Genomic DNA, 17,442 nt, shown 5'->3' on the forward strand with positions numbered 1-17,442 from the left:
CAAGCCATTTCATCGATACAAGTCCATTTTTTCGTAAGTGATAGCAGGATGCCAAACAATGCACTCACCTAACCAGGATACCAAGCAGGACATTGCACTGTTCACCTTCTTCCAGGCAAGATTGATAGCGCCAGTTCTGATGCTCCTTGCCACTGCCACCACTCCAAGTACCTGGACCCCAAAAATGGACAAGCTGGGTGTGCTATATGAAGGCCTTGAGATCTGCAGCTGTTGCCCAGATGAGGTCTATGTCTTTCTTCTTGACCAGATCATTTTCAATAAGCTGAATAACAAGGTCATCAGGCAGCTCCGGTGCTGCCACCCATGCTGCCACCCATGGCATTAGATTGTTCCACTGCATGCCCATTTGGCCCATCCAGGTGTTATGTGCTCTGTCTTCTAAACCAAGGTGCTGCCCCCATGAAGTTAATAAAGCTCAGTGCACTATGCTGTGACTACAGATCCACGCCTGTTTTCAGCTTGTACCTGCAAGAAATCATCTACAAGAGGCAGTGAGGCCATGGATCCCAGTGCACACATAGTGCCTATAAGCAGATGATTGGCAATGGCCCAGAGCTTTAATGCAAGCCAGGGGAAGGCCCCAGTCGAAAGCCATGGTGGCTGCACCTATACAAAAGGAATCTGCAGGAAATACTCTGGAGTCCAACCCACACTCAAGGATGGCTTTTCTAAGGACTGCTGTGAACTGGCATCTGGATAAGTGAGCACTATCTGTGCACAATAGCAGTGGGATACCTACGCCAGGCCTCACCTTCAGGAATTTCCTTGTGCGAACCACTGGGCTGGAGTTGGGACATGTCACCATCTAAAGAGGGGTCACCTTACTGCACATACAGTTACCTAACTGCACTGCTGCACCACACAATGGTAAAAATAAGAATAAAAAGAAATGTAAAAACTGCCAATGAGAAAAAGGTAGTATTGTTGTAACACGTGATATATTATGCATATCATTTTCACATGATGCATGTTTGAGATGCGCATGCACAAAATCCTTAGATTCTTCAAAATCTTGAAATAATGGAGAACATTTCCACCAAGCACATAATGCTGAATTCATAACTAGGCAAACTAAGTATGATTTTTGAATTATCACCCATCATTAGTTCCAAGACATATTGAACTGCATTGGGAATCTGAAACACAGTTGTGCAAAACCCAGTTGGTTTGAACAGATTTTGACATTTAAAACTTATAATATTATATAATGAAGCAGCGATGCCATCAATGCATACGAAAAATACTTGGTTTTGGTGTCAAGAATCCTTCCTTTTCTATAGAGGTAGCAAGTAAGAGAATTCTGCTTAAGAAACAAGCAGCCATGGAGTCACCAAAAGGCCTAAAGGAAGAAGCCATCAGCCTGGGAATCAAGTGACAGCAGTGGAGGTCATGAAGCTAAGATGTGCTCATGAAAAATAAGTGCTGAATATAAAGTTATGAGCTAAAGAGGGGGGAGGATGACAGCTTGAAAGGCAAGGAAGGAGGCTAAGAATTGTGAGGATGCTGATAATTTTGGGGGGCAAGGTACAGAGACACATCGTGAAAAGGCACCAAGCAAAAGTGTCAGTGAATCACAAATCCAAGCCAGTTATGACCACCTCTTCCTTCTTCACCCCACACAGACATCATAAAACTCCTGGCACACCAGAAAAGCAACTATGTCATAACTTTTAAAAGGATTATGCTGTGATTTCTGGATCTTTTATGAGCATTCAGTTTACTTCTGGTCTCAGATTTGTGAGCGTATGAATGAACTGCAGAGTATGCTGAGTGTTTTGACAAAATCAGAAACTATGAAAAGAACAAGACTTATTCAGGTTATAAATTGGAATAAATTGGAGTTATTTAAGAAACTGGAACTAATATTACTGGAGTTAGAGTGTAACAAGACGGTATTATTGGGAGATTTCAATGGAGTGCCGGCACCAGAAATAGATAGACAATCAGAAAAGGAAAAATGTAATCAAGGGAAACTGCCAAGATCCTTTAACAATCTGGAGGAAAATTTAGATTTAGTGGACATCTGGAGATATAAACACCCAATAGAGAAGCAATTCACCTTCTTTTCAGAGCCACATAAGAACTGGGGCAGAATTGATCAAATCTGGGTCTCAAGAGAACTTACATTAAGAACTTCAAAGTGCAAAATCCAACCTAGAACCCTCTCTGATCATAATTCAATAGTTTTCGAAATAAAAGGTGTATCACAGGGCAGGTTCAGATGGAGAATGAATGAATATTTATTGGAGAGTGAAGATGTTATTGAAAAGGCCAAAGCCACCTTAAAAGACTATTTCAGTCTGAATCTCAATAAAGAAACAAGTATAGATGTAGTCTGGGATGCCAGCAAGGCGGTCTTAAGAGGGTTTCTTATTCAGCAAAATAGCTATAAGAGGAAAGTAAGAGAACAAAAGAAAGAGGAAATCCTTAGTCAGCTAAGAGAATGTGAGAAAAAATTAACAACAAATCCGAAAGATGAACAAAACATACAAATAATAAAAATGTTACAAACACAGTATTCAATGCTAACAAGTCAAGAAATTGAATGGAAAATTAAGTTAATGAAACAAAAATATTTCGAATCAGCTAACAAAACAGGTAAACTATTAGCTTGGCAACTGCAAAAAAGGCAAAAACAAAATGTTATAAATAAGATAAAAATAGAGGAGCAATTGATAGACGATCCAAAAGAAATAAAGGAAAATTTCCTCAAATTTTATGAGATATTGTACAAAAAGGAAGACGAAGAGATAACCCGGATAGAAGAATATTTAGAGGACTACAGTGGGAAGACCATAACAGAGGAAGAAAGAACTCAATTAAATAAACCTATAAAAGCAGAAGAGATCCAGGATGCGATAAGGAAGATGAAACCAGGGAAAGCCCCGGGACCGGATGGACTGTCAGCTAAATATTATAAATGTATTAGAAAACCAACTAACGCCAGTGCTATGTGACATCATGAACAATATATTAAGAGGAGGTAGGATACCAGAGACATGGAAAGAGGCCCACATTACGATGATCCCTAAACCGGACATGGATAAATTAAATATCAAAAACTATAAACCTATATCACTATTAAACAACAATTATAAAATCTTCGCAGAGGTGATGGCAAACAGACTCAAAAAATGCCTAGTAAATTTAATACATAAAGATCAAGCAGGATTCCTCCCAAATAGGTTACTCAAAAACAATGTAAGGCATATCATAAACATCATTGAATATCTGGAGTGTAAGAATGAGGTACTTGCGGCGCTGATTTTCATCGATGCAGAGGCGGCTTTCGACAATGTCTCATGGCTGTTCTTATTAAAAAGTGTGGAGAAAGCAGGGCTAGAGGGCGAATTTATGGAAGAAATAAAATCGATTTATTCGAACCAATCTGCTAAACTGATTATAAACAATAATCTAACAAATTCACTCAAAATTGAAAAAGGAACAAGATAGGGATGCCCTCTATTCCCACTTTTATTCATTATGGTATTAGAGGTAATTACAAACAAAATAAGAGCAACAGCAGAGATTCGAGGGATCAAAGTTGGAACAAAGGAATACAAACTAAAAGCGTACGCAGATGATCTGATTCTATCCCTAGAAGAGCCGCAGAAAAGTGTTAGTAAGGCCTTGGAGATATTAGAAGAATATGGCAAACTATCCGGTTTTAAATTAAACAAATTTAAGACAAAAATGTTGACTAAAAATTTGGGAAAAGATGAAAGAGAAAAACTGGAGATACAGAATGGAATCAAGGTGGCTAAAAAAATAAAATATTTGGGAATATGGCTGTCAGGGAACTGACATCAGAGCGAGCAGAGCGAGAGGCGAAGGCAGGGCTCCAGGGCGATGCCGGGGAGGGGACCAGCCGGGGGGAAGGAATTCAGCGTAACACCAATAGAGATGAGAGGGAGATGGAGGAATTGGTGACAAGGCTCCAAGACCCTTCACCCGAATCTAGTGGAGAGAGTGCTGGCACGCCCCTGCCTTCCCCTCACTTGCGCAGACGCGTTCCGCGCAGGGAACATAGGAGGAGACTTGGGGTCAAACAGCTTTTATGCTGGAAGAGGTTCAAGAAACGCCCACTGACGGATTCTGCAAGTGACTAACAGGTCACGGAGGGCGAGCTCTAACCCTGAACATGGTTGAGCAAACAAACTGACTAAACTGAAGGCAATTTACGCACAAGTAACCCCTTACAACCATTACAATGGCTAACCACAAAAATCATAAATTTAATTCAGGATAATTATTTCACAACATGGAAGGAGATTAAAAAAGATCTAGATACGTGGAACAGAGTAAAACTTTCGTGGGCAGGAAGGATGGCGGCAATAAAAATGAACATACTCCCAAGAATGATATTTTTGTTCCAAAACATCCCAGTGATTAGAGGTTCCTCAATGTTTAGAGATTGGCAAAAAACTGTTTCGAAATTTATATGGCAAGGGAAAAGACCAAGAATTAGATTCAAATTACTTACAGATTGGAAAGAAAGAGGGGGATTCTCGGTACCCAATCTGAAATTATACTTTGAGGCCTCCTGCCTCTGCTGGATCAGAGATTGGATTAATTTGGAAAACACTGATCAGTTAGACCTAGAAGGCTTCAACAACAGATTCGGTTGGCATGCCTATTTGTGGCTAAATAAAGAAAAGGTAAATAAAGGTTTTTCAAACCATATTATTAGAGGGCCACTATATGAAGTTTGGGAGAAAAATAAAAAACTTCTGGAATGGAAAACACCCTGGTGGTTATCACCAATTGATATTTTAACAACCAAAAAAGCAAATATGGAAGGAGAAAGACTGACATATGAAGACCTACTGATAAGATCAGAGAGTGGATGGAAATTGAGAACATATGAGGAGTTGAAAGACAAATTAACAGGCTGGCTGCAATTCCATCAAATAAACACAGTATGGAAGGAAGACAAAAAAGTAGGGATAAACGAGAAAAAATCTAAATTTCAGATAGAAATAATTGAAGGTAAATCCAAGTTATTATCTAAAATGTATAACATATTATTAGATTGGGACACTAAAGATGAAGAAATAAAGGAGGTCATGACAAAATGGGCAATGGACTTGGGATACAATATAGAATATGATAAGTGGTTGAAATTATGGACTAGTGGAATGAAATTCACAGCATGTGTCTTACTCAGAGAAAATTTGGAAAAAAATGATGTATAGGTGGTACATCACACCGGCAAAACTAGGGAAAATGTACAAAACAGGAAATAAGGCTTGCTGGAAGTGTAAAATCAAAGAAGGCAATTTCTACCATATGTGGTGGACCTGCAAAAAAATGAAGAAGTTCTGGGAACTTATTTATAATGAGTTAAAAAAAATATTTAAATATACCTTCCCTAAAAGACCAGAGGCCTTCTTACTAGGAATAATTGGGGATGAAATCAAAAAAGAAGATAAAACATTATTCCAATATGCCACAACCGCCGCTAGAATATTAATTGCACAAAATTGGAAAAGTCCAAATACCCCAACAATCAGTGATTGGCAAACAAAATTATTTGAATATGTTGATTTAGCAAAAATGACACAAAAAACCAGAAACCAAAAAAATACAAAGTTTATTAGTGACTGGAATAAATTTATGGTATACATTGAAGGAAACTATAGACACCTAAAAACTATAGCAGGTTTGATATAAGTCTTACGACGCGTAAACCATTAATAATTAATAGCTGCAGAGAAAAGAAAGAATTTCTATTAAGAAGCCCGAAATCAGGAGGGAAGGAGGTCAATGGGTGTGTAGAGGAAAGGTTTAAATATCTAAAGATATAAAGATTCAAGGAAGAAGACAAAGAACTGTAATGGATGTTATTTTTGTGCTATGTATGGATATTTCTTTTGAATTTGTTGATTTGTTTTTTTCTTTTGGTTTTTTTTTAAGAGAAACTCAATAAAAAGAAATTTAAAAAGAAAAGGAAAGAACAAGACTTAGATGAGGAAGATGATTAGTTTAACCATTAGCACAACTGATATTTTTTGTAATGTTATCAAAGAAGTATGACGTGGCTTTTGCTATTTGGACCATATTTTAAACTACTGGATGGATGAATCAAAAGCTAGAATTCAAGAAGCAATCCTTTCCACTATTGAGCCGATAAAATGTAATTATTTGCCAGAGTGTTGCAAGAGGATGATACAATATAAGGAAAAGTACATTCAGCACCAAAGAAATCCCTGTAGGCATCTCAAGCTTGAAAATTAGTGCTCCAGTAGAGTCCTGAGTAACAGGAGGGCAGGGATATCAGTAACCTCAGAGCTGTAAACCTTCAAAGCATCTTCCTGAGTTCCAGCAGGAGCAACATACTGAAGGATGTGTGAAAGAGACTCAAAAATCTGTTTTAGGAGGAAGCCTTTGCCTTGTTATATAAATGCAGGTCCAGATTTGTATGCAAAAGGGAACCGTGTAATAAGAGCTCCTTTCCGAGGGGGTATGGGGCCAACTGGGAATTGCAATGCCAGTTAGTGGTTATCGGAAAAGTACTGACTTGCACTTCTCAACCTAACTGCTAAACCTCCTGACATCAAGAAGTTTTGCAAATAATAAAGGAGAAACTTCCACTGAACTTCCACTAGCTGCTGGTAGGGGAAAATAATAAAGCACTACGTCAAATCTTTTATACCTGTCAGAAAGCAAGGAGGCCTATGCATGGTAGAAGTACCCTTCCAGAGGATGTCCATTGATATTGTGGAACCATTGCCTTGATCCATCCACAATGGGTGTGGCGGTGGCGGCAGCAGGTGTGTACATATATGTACTGTATGTAGGATGCTTCTGAAATCATTGCCTGCTGAATTTCTCCTTGGTTTTTCAGGTTCTGAATTACCAGAATATTTTTTCCAATTAATGTTGGAATCTTTAGTCATTCTGCAGTTTTGTTTTGTTTTGTTTCCGGCTTTTGGGCATCCTCTGAAAGCACTTTGCCAAATAACTTAAAAGCTGAGTAAACCAAAAAGAAATAAAGGGCAGATGCCTAACACTTGTCTTCTTAGAAACCTTACAGGTACCCTGCCTCAGATTCCAGCCACAAACAGCCACCATGAACCTCAATCCCACTGCTGGAAGGACAAGATACCCCACCTAGGTAAGCAAAGTCACCAGGGAACCATGCTTTCCAGTATGGCATCTGAAATTACTCTGTCCGTCACTTCTAAGCCACCCAAGAAATGTCAATGGCCACAGAATGTTTCCCATTCCTCCACTGTAATATGTGGACACTGCATTGGCTTAACAATTCTCCCCTACTTAGCAGGGTCTACAAGTTTTTCTTTCCCTAACCAGAAACATATAGAGTAGAGATGCTCTGTACAAAAAGGAGAGTTTTGATGGCTATAAACCTCCAAATACAGGCAAATATCTACCACAGACAGACTGATGACTGCAATAAAGAGCAGAGATACCTACGGGGGTGAACTTTAGGTACCCCAGTACCTTAATTGCAACTACTGGTAAATGCCCATTAGTCATTTTTCCTTGTGTGGCCTGTTTTCCAAGCATTAGTTACCCTTCCAACAGTTTGTCTTCACCCCCAAAGACACACTCCTTCATTGTCTCCCAAGGCAGACAAATGCTGAGTTGCTGTCAGAATGGACTACAGCAATGCTCTCTATGTGAGTCTGCCTCTTAAAGATAATTTGTAAATTTCAGCTGGTTCAAGATGCAGTGGCCAGCCAATTACTCAAACATCTGAGCGTATTTCTCTGGTCTTTCATAACAGGGATTGTTTCCAGGCTCAGTTTATATTGTTGATTTCAGCCTTTAAAGCCCTAAATGGTTTGTGGCCAAGCCACCTCAGTGCCTATCTTCTCCCATAAACTAGATCAGATTGGCATCTGAGTTCTGTTCATGATCCCACCCTTATATGAGATCAGGCGGCACCAAAATTGTGGAATACCATCACTGTGAAGTCCCATTGGTACTTTTCTACATTAGCATTCAGAAACATTTTGAAGATCTCACCCATCATTCAAAAAACAAAACAAACTCAACTCCTCATGCTTTTGGTTTGTCAGTTTCTGTTATCATGCTGTGCTTGGCTTTTATTATGTTGTTTTGGATTTGGTTTTCTCTGCTGATGTTTCCAGTTGCTTTGTTTTCAATTCTTTTCTTTTAGGGCAAGCCCTCACAAGGAGACTTACATTTTTAAAAGTCTGAAGCAGTATACCATGGAAAAGAAAAATTGTAACAAAACCAGCATCATATAAAATTATATATATGGAACCAGTAATATCAAAGGCGTAGATGAGGAGTTTTTTTTTAAAAAAAATGTCTTTAAGGTCTGCATTAAAGCTACAAGGGGGAGTGGCAAGAAGAGCTGTTGGAAGAGGAAGTCCACAAGTGTGGGGCTACCACTGAAAATGCCCTGTCCATTATCCCTGTTGGTCTTAGTGTGGAGCTAGTTCTAGACTTAGGGCCTAGACAGGTTTATATTGGTGTAGGCATTACTTCCAATAACCTGGTCCCAAATTGTCCAGACTTACCTCCTATGCTTTTATAGATCTACTTTTGGGTTGGAGAACTTTAAAGTTTATTTCATGCACTTCAGATTGTTTATATTAATTTATTGAACTTTTAAAGTCCAGCTACTTTATGTGTCCGTAGTACAGAAATAAAGCTAAAGATAATCTAATGAGCACCTACTCTGTTGAGTACGCTGTGTTACTCATTCTTCATTACATCCCCATGTTTCTCTTGTGTCTCCACAGGCAACCAGGCAACCATTCAGAGTGCATCTCCAGTGCCATGCAGACCTCAAGCAAGGCCTACAGCAGTAGAAAATGGGAAGCCAATTGTGCCTCTGTGGGGTTGCCTTCCTCCTTTGTTTTCTCTTGTGTCTGAAGAGGTTACAAGAGCACATGACAGACTGCAGTTTAACAGATGCAGTTGTATGCAGCTGGAAATGGGGAAAACTGCATCTGTTGCTCACTGGCATGCAGATTACAAAGGCACAAAGGCACACAACAACTATTTTTGAATTATTTATTAATCATACTATAATGAGAAATAAATCTATGTATGTAAAAGTGATTTTATGCCTATATTTTAGTGTATTTGACATTAATTACTACAGGTTCCCCCCCTCCCAAAAAAAAGTTTGTTCAATTTGCCTTTAAAAAATTATGGCTTTCTTTGTACATTTTTTAAAATGTTTGGTTGGGTTTAGGCCACGGGTGCCAGCTCCTAGAGGTTGAACCCTTTTGGCACCCCTCTATATTTTTGTGGTAGGGACTGGGGGCCCACCTATGTCTCAAAACCACAGAACAGAAGAGCAGAGCTAAGTGTGCCATGCCTCCAGTGACCAACTGCTCCTCCTGCTCCTCCTGCCATAGAAGGGAAGGAGGGTCAAAGCAGCCTCCCGCCAGTGGCGCTGCCAAGAGGAGGTGGAGTATGAGCTGCCGGTCATTGAGCTGTGTGGCCATCACATTGGCTCCTCCCCTGGTCCTCCTGATGTCACACGCACGGCGTTGGGACATCAGGATGTCATGTGCGCAACATTGTCCTCCCCAATCACCTTTAAAAGCTGGCGCCTCTGGTTTAGGCATTCCTTTTTGGTTAACAAGTGTTACTGAAATGTTGTTAAACATTGTAAAGCTTGATTCAAAGAAGCTCATGCTTTGACTAAGAATAAACTTCATAAGAAAACTTTCACAAGAGGAAATCCTCAAAAGAGGACTTCCAGCTCAAATTTGGAGGACATAGGGAATGAAAAGGTCGCCTACTTCCATCAGTTTTGTGGACATAGTGAGTGTGGGGGGGTGTACCACCACTGCCAGAATTTTGGCCAACAACTGGCAACCACCATTGCCTTCTCCCCCACCCACAAAGCTGCCAGGAAAAGGTCACATAATGGCCTTGCTCTTACAGGACTTCAAGAAGGGTGTTAGCCCTGAATGGCAGCTATCATTTTATTTTCCTTGGAAGCTCTCATCCGAGTTACCCTATGTCATGTGGAGTTATTCTGGGATTTTTGGAGGAATAATGTGATGACTGTCAGGAGCAGCAGTAGTGAGTTTCACGCCCACTGACTCCATTCCCCCAAACCTTCCAGACACCCATCCAACTTTGCAGCTGTGAACTGGAGCACACAATTGTGGAATCTTGGGTTAGCCCTAGTGTCCACTCTCAAAAGTATCACTGTCATCTGTTAGGGTTTTAAAGACTACCGTTGAGAGAAATTGGCAAACCTTTTATACAGTTTTTAGACACTGAGAAAACGTTTCAGAATGCTTTCCTTTCAGCACTTTTTTCTGTAACATCCAAAAGCAGTGAAAATGCTGTGATGGAAATAAAAAAGCCCTTTCCCATCTAATAGCTTCTGCATCCTTTTCAAGAAACAAGAGTTCTGTTTTTATATACACTGACAGGTTTTTGATACATGAAAAAACAACAGCTGCTATATATATAATACTGAAACAGATTTTAATAAAGAGCTTCTAATATGTTCTTGTTATATAGGTAAGCTTTCCATAGCTGCATTTAATTAACTCTGAAATTATCCGAGTTATTCCTTTTTAGTGGGTGGGTAGCTGGGGAGAAAACGTCAGTCCAAGCGGGGAGGGAGTCCAACACTAGACAGCTTATTTTGTCCCTGTTTGGTGACATCATCCTTTATCTCAAAGGAGAGGTAAGCCTATCTGGAGATGCAAGGGACTGAAAGTGATCGGACACTTGTGAAGCACATGAGCTGCTACTGAGCTATGCCCTCCCTCACCCCCACAACAATATGCTTATATATATTTGAAACAATAATTCACCTCATTACAGACATTATGGATTATCATTTACCCTTAGACATTTAAAAATTCTTTTCTGTGATCTGAAAGGGAAAGCCAAAATATATGATATAGAATTGATTACTGTTATCCTGTGTGTTGACAAACCAGACGAGCTAAGTACATTAATAAATGTATTTGACGGGACATTATATGTTCATTTTTGGAATGAAATAAATTAACTCAGTTATTTGTCTTGTTCTTTTAAAAAATAATGTATTTATCTATCTTCTCATGTTCAATCCACATGTACTCATTTGTTTATACCATTTTCATACAATTTACAGTTTTACCTTTTTCCTGTAACATTATGACTAACTAAGCTAAGGAAATTATTAAAACCATTTTCAAAGAGGAAGGAAGAAACCACCTTCTTTTAAAAGCAGTATTGATTCCTTCTGCAAAAATATATCTCTGCAAAATATTTATTCATAGCATGCATCAAAGTGTAACTCTTGTAGTTCTCTGAATCTTCATCTTCAAAAAATAACATCACGCATTTCCTATAATACACTTTTCTCTTTTCTCCCCGTTACATCATTGAAAATCATTCAATTATTCCAGTTTAAATACTGTTCCTGATCCTAATCTTTTTGTGTATTCCACTTGCCCAGCCCCATTATTCCTGATACTTCAGAAAATTTCTGAGTCCTGACACTAAAAAAAAAAAAAAAATCAATTTCACTGTCTGCCCTTTCTACCTATATTTGAAGTGATGCAGATGGCAGCTGTGGGGAGGACCTGAACAGGCTCTCTTATCATATTTATATTAAAACACAGTTCAAACTGTGAGAAGCATATTTCCCAACAGTCTGAAGCTTATCAATAGGGCAATTCCAGTGAGTTTCTAGAAAATACCCGTTTTCTCAACCAGTTGATTTATACCAACAGCCCAGGAGAATAGTTTATGGAAGCCATAAGATAATTTCTCTTTTAAAAATTTATTTCCAACTTAAAATAAGTTTTCCTCAATTAATTGCTTTTCTTAAAGATGATTAAGATTAATCTGAATGGCCAGAATTCCTGTCTTTATGGTTTTCTGCATGTGTTTCTCTTTAAAAATAAGGACCCTGGAGACTAAAACTGGCAGCTTAAGTCCTCTTGACTCTGAGAATGTGTCATTTCTTCTCACAGAACTCATAAAAGGGGGGATATCCTGTTCTAGACTATCCCCTTTGGTTGTGTGTGAGAGAGAAATTGGCAGACAGCTCAAGGCTACATTGGTCATCCACTTTTTTTTTTGGCACTGTTTTACCACAGACATTCTCCAATGCTGTGGAAATCGTTAAAACAAGAAAACATTCATAAAAGTACAGTACTGTGAATCTACACTCTGCACTGCCAGGTGTCAATAAAGAAGTTTAAAAACTAAAATGGTCTGACCTAAGAATTTCATCCAGAGAACTATGGTGTTTTCATTATGCAGAAATTAGTCTGTGGAAAGGTCCTTTGGTATCCCTTATTTCTTCTCCTACTCACACACATCCATACATAATAACAAAAATTGAACTTTTTTGTGGGGCGTTTTTATGTTTCAGATGAAACAAATAGGCAACGATGCCTACAACCCCACCTCTGTAGCAGAGTGGTTGGATTCCCTGGAATTGGGTGATTACATCAAACCCTTTCTGATAAATGGCTATACGTCGATGGACCTTGTGAAAAAAATCTGGGATATTGAATTAATTAATGTAAGTCAATATATTTTTACCTTTAAAAAAACCACCAGTTTTAATCCTTAAAAAACAGTCAAATGAAAAGAAATTGTTGTAAAATAGCGTAAAGCACCTACTAACTTGTTTGTTTGGGGTGATCAGTATTGATATCTGATGTTTAGACCTGCTTCTTCTGACATGCTCAAGATTCTTCTGTGGTGTAGTTCTTGTATGCAGCATATTGTTGGCCTCTGGCAAGCACATTACTGTAGAGAAATTTTGGAGCCTATTTATCTAAGAGTTTCTTGCTGCCAATTTAAGAAAGAAAAAGAAAGCTATAATAATATTTTTTTATTTGTACCCCGCCCATCTGACTGGGTTTCCCCAGCCTCTCTGGGTGGCTTCCAGCATATATAACAACATAGTAAAACATTAAACCTTAAAAAGCTTCTCTGTACAGGGATGCCTTCAGATGTTTCCCAAATGTTAAATAATTACTCATCTTCTTAACATCTGATGGGAGGGCATTCCATAGAGTGGGCACCACTACTGAAAAGGCCCTCTGCCTGCTTCCCTGTAGCTTCGCTTCTCGCAGTGTGGGAACTGCCAGAAGGCCCTCAGTGCTGGATCGCAGGATCCAGGCTGAACAATGGGGGTGGAGACACTTCTAAAGGGATACTGGGCCGAGGCTGTTTAGAGCTTTAAAAGTCAGCACCAACACTTTGAATTGTGCTTGGAAACGTACTGGGAGCCAATGTAGGTCTTTCAGGACCGGTGTTATGGTCTCAGCAGCTGCTCCTAGTCACCAGTCTAGCTGCCACAGTCTGGATTAGTTGTATTTTCCGGGTCACCTTCAAAGGTAGCCCCACATAGAGTGCATTGCAATAGTCAAAGTGGGAGATAACCAGCACATGTACCACTCTGGTAAAACAGTGCGCAGGCAGGTTGGGTCTCAGCTGGAATGCCAGATTGAGCTGGTAGACAGCCACCCTGGACACAGAATTAACCTGTGATTCCATGGACAGCTGTGAGTCCAAAATGACCCCCAGGCTGTGCACCTGGTCCTTCAGGGGCAAAGTTATTGCATAATATTAATCATAAACCAGATCTTCCACTAGTCTGAATAGTTGACTGTGCTGTCTTGAACAGTGTGTCTACTTATTCCACTCCCCCCTTCATGCCTCAAAAATTTCAGAATGTTCATAAAGTATTGTTCTTAACATGTGATCCTATCTTTCCCTTTATAGTTTTTTAAAATTATAAAATCACTAATTACACAACCACACAGACACCATTTAAGTTCACAAATCTCAGTATTCATCTTCTGTAAAAATAACTATTCCTACTCTCTGGGTTCTTTAATAAAGGTCATATTTTGCTTTGTGGTTCATATAAAATCTGTACAAAGTTTTGTTTGTGAAAATATTTTGTCTATAACATTCATTTCTGTATCCAACACTTTTCCTTTTCTGTTGGTCAGTAACTGTAGGGTAAAATGTCAGCCTGGGGTTTGAAAGGGAGTTTGGAAAGTAGTATCAGTGAGACTGAAGCAAAAATGTGCTATCATAACAAATGCCTTCCCTCAAGGCCAGCAGAAAAATTTCATAGTGAGAAAATGTTTATTTGAACATCTTCACAGGGTGACATGCATTTTGTCTTGTTAGTGGTAAGGTAAAGGGACCCCTAACCGTTAGGTCCAGTCGCGGACGGCTCTGGGGTTGCAGCGCTCATCTTGTTTTATTGGCCGAGGGAGCCGGCATACAGCTTCCGTCTGCTAAGTTTATGTTCACTTGATTCCTCTCCCGTTACTGAAGTGCTGACTGTTGCATTTTGTGTCACAAGGTCCTGAGAGAGATGACACCTTTTCAAATCAGAGGACTAGGAAAAAGCTGTCACAGATCTGTTTTTGTTATCCCACCCCCCACACTGCTCCTAACAACATGGTTTCTCCAACACTATGAGTAAAAGAAAGAAGCCTGAGAGAAAAACAAAAGCTTCAGCTGCTATTGTTCAAATCTACATTAATGTATTGTTTTGCAGTCCCTTTTCAATTGCTTCCTGTGTAAATTTATGCAGGGTAGCATTGAGAGTTATTTTTAGATTAATACATCTAAAACATTGATTCAAAATCAGCTGTTCACATTTAATCTAATGTAGCTGTCCATATAATTATTTGTGCAAGAAGCTGGGGTTGATCCAATTTATGGGATATTCTTCAAGAAAGTTGTGTGAGAATCATGCTAAGTGCTTTAAGGCACTGATTAGCAAAGGCCGTGTTTGTGTGCATTGCAGGGTGCTTTTACCATGCTGTAGCACCCTCACATTTTTGAAACAATTGCTTTCTGACCTTTGTTGTATTTTATCAAAGCATGTATCCGTGGAAGTTTGGCCTATGGTTGCCAGTCAGTTCAGAATTCTCCCAGTGTCAAAGCTCCGGGGTGGATATATTTTTATGGTTGTAAGTTGTTTTTAATTGTTTTTAATCTTGTAACCCACCCTGGAACCTTAGGGTGAAGGGTGGGAAATTAAAAATGAATGAATGCCATGGGAAATTTAATAAATAGAATGGAAAACAATGGGACTAGCTAGTGTAAGTGGGTGAGCAATATAAGGTTTTCCCCCCTTTATTTGAAAATTTAGTTTTTCCATAATATTACATATTTCTTTTTCTTCTTCTTTTTAATTACATATTTCAGTATTATGTTATAATCTAGAACTATCCCTGTGTACTTTTTCACCACTTCATCTTCCTCTAATTATTTTAGGCCTTTGAATCTTGTATGTTTAATCATCTGATATTCAGAACATGAGAAGGGCTGGCTGCATCAGACCAGCTGCATTTAGTCCAGCATCCTAGTCTCCCAGTGACCAACCAGATATCTGTGGGAAACCCACATGCAGGACATGAGCACAGCAGTACTCTGCCCACCTGTGATTCCCAGCAAATGGTAATCAGAGGCATAATACCTATGGCAGTGGAGGTGGAACATAGTCATTGGGGCTACTAGCCATTGATAGCCTTGTCCTCCATGAATTTGTCTAATCCTCTTTTTAAGCCATCCAGTTTGGTGGTCATCACTGCCATATGTTCTGTGCAAAGAAGCAGCTTCTTATCATATATGCCAGTCAGCATCATACTGTACAGTATATTTTATTTACTTAAAGTCTTAAAGTCTAGATTACTGCAGTGTATTCTGTGTGAGGCTTCCCTTGCCCTTCATTCAAAAGCTACAGTTAGTGCAGAATGCTACAGCACAATTACTGACAGTAGTGAGGCCCTGCCAACATATAACGACTGCACTCAGTTGCTGATTGCTACTGGGCTAAGTTCAGGGTATCAATATTAGTATATAAAGCTCTTCACAACTTGGGACGAGTTACCTGTGAGATCACCTTCCCCCATATATGTCCATTCAACCACTTTGATCTATGGAAGCAGCAGTGTTACAGGTGTCACATAATACCCATTCTGCATTTGAAGGAAATGTTTATACCTCCACAGAAGGTATAATTTTTCCTTGCTCATCCATTTGAGAAATGAGGATAGGGAGAGGCCTGAACTCTGTTTTTCTGTTGATCAATAACAGCAATACTGATTATTACTCCACCCACCCACCCTTCAGTATCAGCCAGTGAGCAAGCAAAAGAGATTTGGGACCCATTTGCTCTGTCCATTACCCTGCTTTCAGTCTCCATGAGCAACTTGACTGGCAGCTGGAGTAGAGCAAGTTTCCTTCTCCATTTTTGCCTAGAGCAGAGGAGAGGGGGAAGGAAATTACTAGATGGCTGGATGAGAAATGGATGCTTTCTGTGGCTCAAGTGCCAAACGAAGCTAAATCCATATCAGTCCTCCAATGCTTCAAAACAGACAAAGGAGAAGGGGCGTGTTACCTGTTCATACCTAGAGGAATTATGCTTGTGCACTGGATCCTTGACTTAGATTTTGGAGCACAACGGAAGCTGTGCTTAGGATAGGAACAGACTTTTGCTTTCACCATGTGAAATTTGTTAAAAACTTTCAACAGCTATTCCTTCATACACCAAAGTAATAATTAAGCCAAAGTCACAGCAGCATGGTGTCAAACAGGCTATATATTTTCTTCCCCCTTGCCCATTAATCCCTTTTAAAAACACTAAAGACTCTTCCAAGCCCTGAACTTTTGTTGCTCTTTTTATTTAAAAGTTTAATTTGTTTTATTCAGCTATTCTATTTGGGTGCATTAGAGCCTTTTGAAACAACAGTATCATAACTTAAAGGAAGAATCACTGAACTGCTTACATTGCAGCCAGGGAGTGATGAACACTTGTCAGCAGGAGGGTGATATTTTCTATCTGTCTGCCATCCATGGATTTATAGGCCTTCTTTTTTCCCCCCTTTCATTCTCAGTTAATCTCCCTTCTGCTGTCCCCTTCAACTATATTCATTTGTGAGAAAAATTGTTATTGGTAGTTGCTGGAGAAGTGAGCGCCACCAATGAGCAGTCCTTGGTTGTAGCAGAGAGTATTCAACTGTGTGGGTGTGGCTATGGGCACACACACTTATATGGGGATCATTTGCAACATTCTATAATGGACTTTAGAGCTTTAATTATATTATTTCCATTATCATGCATATAATAAGCAGAATCAAAATGCTACAATGCAACTGACTGTTGCGGATGATAGAGGGCAAGTTGATTGTTCAAACACATATGCAGAGCGGTTGAAATTACATTTCATTATGTTGCTAAGGAACTAAGTGTGCTATCTCTATTTTCTTGAAGAAGCTGAGCTTCAATTATATGGATTTTCTTTATAGTTTCTAGAATAGATAAATGGTGTGTTATATGAAATTCATTTTGATAAAGCTGTTATAGACATATTTGAAAAGACAAATCCTAAATGTCTAGTTTTGCTTTCCCTCACCACCTGATACAAACTGAATGAAATACCGTAATTTCCCCTATCTTTCCCCTCATCTC

General features: G+C 39.3%; 1 protein-coding gene and 1 long non-coding RNA gene across 12 annotated transcripts in view; one reads left to right on the forward strand and one right to left on the reverse strand.

The window, feature by feature from the left end:
- The window catches only part of LOC307224814, a 29,546-nt gene extending 12,571 nt beyond the window's left edge, over positions 1-16,975 (reverse strand). The window contains exons 1-2 of the long non-coding RNA XR_013842759.1: positions 16,761-16,975; positions 12,623-12,747 (exon numbers count right to left, since the gene is read on the reverse strand). This is a non-coding gene — a long non-coding RNA (uncharacterized lncRNA). The remainder of the gene's footprint in view (positions 1-12,622; positions 12,748-16,760) is intronic.
- ANKS1B (ankyrin repeat and sterile alpha motif domain containing 1B) overlaps positions 1-17,442 on the forward strand; it is a 349,603-nt gene that overhangs the window by 194,919 nt on the left and 137,242 nt on the right. For all 11 annotated transcript variants that reach the window (XM_079991880.1, XM_079991876.1, XM_079991885.1 and 8 more), the window contains one exon: positions 12,365-12,517. In XM_079991880.1, the coding sequence (XP_079848006.1) occupies positions 12,365-12,517 (153 nt within the window). The remainder of the gene's footprint in view (positions 1-12,364; positions 12,518-17,442) is intronic.

The sequence above is a fragment of the Podarcis cretensis genome (genome assembly GCF_951804945.1).
Source record: "Podarcis cretensis genome assembly, chromosome: 10".
Lineage (NCBI taxonomy): Eukaryota > Metazoa > Chordata > Lepidosauria > Squamata > Lacertidae > Podarcis > Podarcis cretensis.